This window comes from Stigmatopora argus, chromosome 22 (genome assembly GCF_051989625.1).
Source record: "Stigmatopora argus isolate UIUO_Sarg chromosome 22, RoL_Sarg_1.0, whole genome shotgun sequence".
NCBI lineage: Eukaryota > Metazoa > Chordata > Actinopteri > Syngnathiformes > Syngnathidae > Stigmatopora > Stigmatopora argus.
Genome location: NC_135408.1, coordinates 11,973,273 through 11,980,232, shown reverse-complemented (window position 1 = coordinate 11,980,232; position 6,960 = coordinate 11,973,273). Strand labels below are relative to the sequence as shown.

General features: G+C 41.5%; 1 protein-coding gene across 6 annotated transcripts in view; it reads right to left on the bottom strand.

The window, feature by feature from the left end:
* Positions 1-730, bottom strand: part of dbn1 (drebrin 1) — a 30,526-nt gene extending 29,796 nt beyond the window's left edge. For all 6 annotated transcript variants that reach the window (XR_013298029.1, XM_077591600.1, XM_077591598.1 and 3 more), the window contains exon 1: positions 565-730. Coding sequence is in view for 5 of the 6 variants with exons in the window: in XM_077591600.1 (XP_077447726.1) it covers positions 565-647 (83 nt within the window). In the remaining variant the exon portion in view is untranslated. The remainder of the gene's footprint in view (positions 1-564) is intronic.
* Between the last annotated feature and the right edge of the window lie 6,230 nt (positions 731-6,960).

Genomic DNA, 6,960 nt, shown 5'->3' with positions numbered 1-6,960 from the left:
TAATCGCACACATGCGATTGGTTTAGAATGTGGGCCTGCGTTTACACGGCAGATAAAACAGGGAACGCTCTCCTTCTAGCGCTATTGACGCTCATCGATCGTCCATCCGTCTGAACTCCGACAATTCAAAACACGTGACCTCTTCCTTAGTCCAATTTTTATTTTGCTTTCTTCTCAATGAGACCAGTCGTGCAAACAGCGGTCAGTGTTAGTGTCGTCGACGAGTACGTTAGGCCGTAAAAGGTGATAATGGAAGCCCCCTCGTAGACGCACAGACGCACACACACCTCCTGGCCTCGCCCTCATTTTGAGGATGACATTTATCAGTATTTCAGGCACACAACATTGTGGAGAAGAAAGTGGTAAATAAGTGCAAACCAAAGCTTCTCGTGGAGGTTTTGCAAAGCTCCTAAAAGTCACCATTCACTTCACGTTCTAGTGTGAATGCCTTTCCGTCAATGGAGGCGAAGATGGGCTCCATCGTGCCCTGCGCATCCTCCACTCACACACACACACATACACGCGTACACAAAAAGAAGCGTAATAGAAGGGCATCCGACTCACCAGTCGGTGTCGGAGGACTCGTCGATGACGTCTTGGTAGGCGGTGAGCAGGACCAGTCTGTTCTTGGCGAGATTCACAGCCATGTTCGAGCTCGGCGGAGCATCCAGGCCGCTGCTGATGGAGGACGGGCGCGGAATGAGAGATTCTGACCAGGAGGAGGAGGAGGAGGAGGAGAGAGAGAGAGGAGGAGGGGGAGGAAGCCATGACTAGTGGAGACAAAGGGGACGTCACGGTGTCAGAGCGGTCCTAGTGCCGAGCTTTAAAAATGAAAGGTTTAGCCTGCTGCTCTCTTTTTAGCCATTTGCGCTTAAGGCCAGAACTATTTGAAACCAGGACTCTCACCTAGACCTGAATCAAGACTTTTTGGGTTGTCGAGATGGAGGCAAGACGCGTTAAAGTCGCGTTGTTTGATCACGTTCTGATGTTCGGTCCAGTTGAACTTAGGGTCACTCGCTGCAAGGCCCAATGGAGTGGACCTAGGATCTAGGACCTAGGATCTAAGACCGGTATTTAAGACATCATTTTAGAAAAAATAAACATGGAGTAAGTCATTCTTTTGTGGGATTTCTTTACGAGGGCATCCCCCCAACCCCCCGGAAACATTTCTACGAGAGACCTCCCCCATTGGCCTGCGATGGTGGGTCGGTTGCCGTGGTAACCTGCTCGCCCCGCAGCGTCCAAGCTCACACAAGGGGTGGCATTCTCCCACAGACCTCGGCGGGCTTGGCTCCGAGCCCGCATACCTACGTGGTCGAGGGGGACGTAGAATGGAGAACGCCTCCATTGACATGTCACGAGATGTCGTCTTCCAGTTTGGACAGCTCAACAAACGGACAATCCGGCGTCCTTCTCAAAAAGACATTTTCCCTTCATAATTCAGCCACCCAGTCGGGAAATCATTCCAATTAAAATGCCAATGATTGGAATGCTATCATCTCCGAGTGGCTAGGCCTTGCTCTTGGACTGCTAATGCTAACCAGGAATAGGATTGGGATAATTCCATTATGAGACTCATTTCAGGTTTTGGGTTGGACTTCTAATGGTGGCCACCAAAAACATTTCAATCCAAACTGGAGTTAGGTCACGCTATTTCTTTGTTGCCATTTGAATTTTCTTTGAAAAGACTCATCAGGGAGACTTAAAAAGATTCTTATCAGCCTTGAAAAAGTGAGCTGCAACAAAACATTTAGTCAAGTGCCCAAATGGCAAGTGATATTTCCTCAGCGCTTTAACTTGCGTTAACACAAAGATCCTCTAAAAACAAAGCTGTATAACGGGCTAACTCCTTTACATTATCCCAAACCTGAACTCAACTTTGATTCAAAATAAACAATTTCTCAATGCATTTCAGCACTTGCCATAGAAACGACAAAACGAGTGATTTGAGGCACTAAAAATGACACTTTTCTAACTCCGCTCTCATTTTGACTGCTAATAAATTGTGTGCAAAACCTCCCGATATTTCGTAGGATTACTGACAAAACTCACATACTCGTGCACCAAAACAACCTGTCTCATCTTAGTGCAGTCAGGTCTATTCTGGTCCTGAACTGTGCCCAGTCAGCTCGCTGCTACCTTTCCATCCGTGTTACAGAACAAATTAGCAAAGTCGGACACACGCTTGGCTGCACTAAGAAATGAATAACACGTTGAAATATGGTCAAATTTAATCTGTCAAATGACTACGAAGAGCGCTTGTAAATCCTCAGATTGAGGTCACAGCTTCTGCTAAAGAAGCTTAGTTACATTTTAGTATTTTCAGAAACTTGTCTTTCCTTATTGGAGCACTTTTGGAAATGTTTGGGTAATGCTTCACATGATGAGGAACCCACACGCGTCACTTGTAAAATGACTGGCTTGATATTCTTTCAAATCATGACATTATAGTCAAAATATATTACATTTTGAAGAAAGGCAATATGACAAAAGTTTTGGCCATAAAGTGCTATACCCATAATCAAACCATCTCCAATGTGATTTTGTATGAATTTTTACAAGCAAAGATTCACAAATTTGGACACTTGACAGTTCAGTGCATATAATTCAACTTCATAGTAAGAAAACAGCAACTTTTTCAAAATATAATTATGCAGTGTAACTAATGCATTGAAGAAACTTTTAATTCTTTGAAACAAATTTGGTATTTTTCTTGCTAATGATCATGTTTTCCTTTTCTAGATCATTGAAAATGAGACAATTGGACCCCTAACTAACTTCCCCCAATCTCTATTACAATTTAGAGTATTGGCAATATGTCTCATCAATGCAATTTGCCAAATAGTCAGCCATATTTTTTTGTGTATTTTAACTGGTGGTTTTGTTGAAATGACTTTCCCAGCTATCCGTCCATTTTATTCCAAGACTGTTGTATTTCGCCATCTTGTGTTCTATTTTGGTAAACGGCCAGAATCTCGGATCCAGCCGGAAAAATACTATATTAGATTTTATCTTGGAGCATAAGGATGGAAATGTATAGTATATTTTTGTCATGTATTCCTTTCAAATGTGATGACATAGGGACATGAGCAATAATTTGATGTTTAGTTGTCTGCTTTCCTATAATTTTTTAACTCATTCCCATCTTTCAATCATTAGGCACATTATTTCTTACAGTTGAATGAAAGGCCATTTGAAAAATGAAATTGTGTCACAGGACGAATATCAAACAATTATTTTCTTTCCTATCTGACTCACTTTGGGCATTACTGTAGTACTGTGTTTTACCACTTGATGACAGTGCAAGTTAGATGGAAAAAATGGCTCCAAATATTTGCAAGCTTTGTATTATGACTGCACAAGTTGAATTCCATTGAATAATGAAGCAACAAAAACAATTCAATTTCAGCATCAGAATTCAACCTTTATATGTACCCTCAATGTTTTCATAGGTTCTATAGATGCGGCAGGTCAACAAATCCTACCACTAATATTTCCTGTAAACAAAGAATCACGTAAGCATTCGCCCATATTTTCTCCGTCGTAACCAAATAGAGAATTTAGCCATATTTTCCACTCCAGAACTCTGGAGCTGCCATTGGGTGCATTTTTATGCTCTTTTGTGATTTGACACATGAGGAAGAGGAAGAGGGGTCACTTGAGCGTGAACTCTGAGGTCAGACAGCCTTCTTTCATTCCTTATTTTGAAATCCCAGCGCGACTCCAAGTCAAAACACGTCTCCGAGGCTTGTGGAAATCCGTCTCAGTGCATCCATGTGTTCCATTTTTATTAGCATGTCTGCAAGAATTGCCCACGGTCACGTCGTCGTACCTTGTGTTTAAATCGGGGGTGTCCAAACTCATGTCCGCAGGCCCATGATGAAAATATCATTGAATATGACCCACAAAAAACTCAATCTACGTTCTGTAGTGATTCAAAAATACAGATTTAAAGACCACCACTCCTTTTTTTTGCCAATCACTGGACGTTTTCTCTTTGTTCTGAACAGTTTGTTTCAGTTCAGTAGTGTAAATGAATATGATTACTCGCATATAGGCAAAAGTTAACTGTCCATAAATCCATTTTTTCATGTTTTAAATACAAAAAAAATAGTTTCCAATATCCTATACCTGAATGATTTTGCCATGTATCCTATAACTCATTCAAAGTCATTGCCAGTGCTAGTGTCCAATTCATTTGGACTGGGAGGGCTTGCAGCCATGGTTGCAAATGGAAAAAAATGACTATTGAAACCAAGAAACAAAGGAAAAATAAAACATCCATCTTCTTTTTTAACCCCCTGTCAGGATTATTAGTTCTACATTATTATATATTTGCTTGCAATTAAGAATATGCTTTGGTTTTGCTAAATGAAAACCTTGCACTTGTGCCTATGTTTAGGGCAAACGTACTTTTCTCAGGTCCTTCCTGTCATCCCCGGTTAGATTTTTGTGTATGTGTGTGTGTGTGTGTGTGTGTGTGTGTGTGTGTGTGTGTGTCATTCAGCAGGGACACCAGCAAGTCTTACAAGGTGTGTCAGGGAGATAGATCTCGCCGAGTCAAAAGCCCTCGGCGCCGCGTGTATTAAGGTTAATTTGAACTGATTAGATGAAACAGGGGAGGAAGGGGGTTGTTGCTGTGAGGAGTCTAGCCCCAGTTCTATTTTTTAAGTGTCTGCTGAAGAATAATGCGTCCAATCAGATCAAATGTCTCCTTTTGAAGCGCTCCTAAAAAAAGAACTTGACTCAGCTCCTCCCGCTCCAAAAACATTCAACGTCTCATGCTGTCAATGGCACTGAAAGATGATCGCTTACTCCGAAGACCAGCCAAATTCTCCCGCTCGCGGCTTGCCAAGCTAGCAATTGTTAACGGCGCTATTCTATCATGAACTCGAGAGTCTGCCAAATAAAAAAAAGAGTGACAGATAATTTATGCTAATCCCTCTAGCAGTTGTCAAGACATTTCACAAAAGACTAAAATGTCTGCTTGGGGTGGAAGGTGAATTTATTCTTCTGGGAAGAAAAACACCACCATGACCATTTATTTGTTCTTATACAAATTTGATATACTTTAAATAGTGAAAGATTGAAAGCATGGGTTTTAATATACTGCTCAGATAATGATGCTCTATTGAATCCGATAGTGTTTTTGTTTTGCTGTTTGTTTTGTCAATGGCGCCGTGATTACAAATGGGGGTGAAAAGGAGGTAGGCAAAGTCAATAAAGAGGCGCCTTTGCTAAAATGAAGCCGAGAACAGAACCTTCCAAGAAACGATTAGCGGCTTGGATAAGCTGACAGCTTCTATAATGTGTTTGTGCTGCTCACTGTAGGCTGGAATTTTGCTCAATGTCGCTCAAGTAGAAGAATAGTTAGCAAATGATGCCAAATGACCTGGAAAAAAACAATAGTTGGATTTTAAAAAAAGAGAGAGATGCTACCAATAGCATTCCCTTGACTTGCCAACACTTTAAATATAGCAAATGTTTGTGAATTGCTAGTTCTCGTCATGTTTTAGGAGTTGGACAATATCTAGATTTGTTGTCCGTGTTGGAATAGGATTGCAACTCTTATAGATTTTATTCCTAACTGGATTGTTCTTTAAGTCTTGTTTGTTTTCCATTGATTACTGGGAATTGATTATGAGGGCCATGCCTTTAAAATCAATCAGGGGGGGAGGAAGTGGCATGATCAATGTGTTTGTTTTTGCATGTTTGTCTTCCAAATACAGATTCCAAAAACAATTGAAAAGTAGATACATATTTTTGTATGAAATACGTAGGTGATTTGGATTGGTGAGAGCCTTTTTGCTTCTTATGTCAAGGTCCCCAGCGAGCGCCCTTGAATAATCTAAGAATAGTGTGATTTTCAAAGGAGATATGCAGCATGCCTCTCTCTCCCGGGAATGAATGCAAATGTTTGGGATAAATTCCTTTGTTTCTTTGAGAGTGCCGCCTATTTTATGAGCTTTCCGCTCCTTGCATCTCTGTTTTTGACACCCAAAGCAAAAGCGCTCAAGCGTTGAGGAGACGCATCTTCTGGCGCTTTTATTTTTCCACTTTGTTTTGCATCAAATGGCAAAAAAAAACTTGCTTCCACAAAGTTGAATCCAGAATAATTTACCCCCCGTCCCCAGAAAACATTCCTCCTTTTTTGTGTTTGTTAAAAAAAACAATGTAGAAAAAAAAACTGAACCGCTGGAGTCGCAGGGGGTGCTGGAGCGTATCCCAGCCGTGCACAAACATTGACGTTCACACTCATAGCTCATGGCAATTTAGCATCTGGTTAGCCTAGCATGCCTGTTTTGGGGATGTTGGAAGAAACCGGAGTACCCGGAGAAAACCCACGCAAGCCTATGGGGAACGTCCAAGACCGACCTGGGATCGAACTCACGACCCCAGAACTGTGACCCCCAGAAGAGGAGCCACTCTTATCCTCATGTAAATCAAATCACATCACTCAAACGACGTACACTTTTTGGTTTCTTTTTTATTTATTTTTTTACCTGATGTCGGAAATGAAATGCCGTCGTGCGTTCATAATTCCGACATGGATTTTTCATCTGAAGTCATACATTTTAATGCTAGACTAAACTTTATGAGAAGGCTTTTTTTCCGGGTGTAACCTGCTTGTTTTCAGTAGATCACAAGGGAGGGAAGGACGTGCCCCATATTCCAGTCAGTCAAGCGGGTTTCATTCATTGGCTGCCATGGACGCTGATAGACGTCCAATCCATTTGGATCGCATTCAGCACTATTGGGAACGTTTTAGTTTGATCTGGCTTCACTTCGATGGGTTTTGCGAGGCCGTTCATTACTTATGAATTCAATAAATCATCATATTTTGTGGCATGTGATCGGATATATTTTATTTTGTCTAGTAGAGAACACGCCACTCAGTTTCCACCTTCAGATCTTGAAGGCTGGTTCAATTTGGCGGAAAAGCATTTGAGTGCAAAGAGC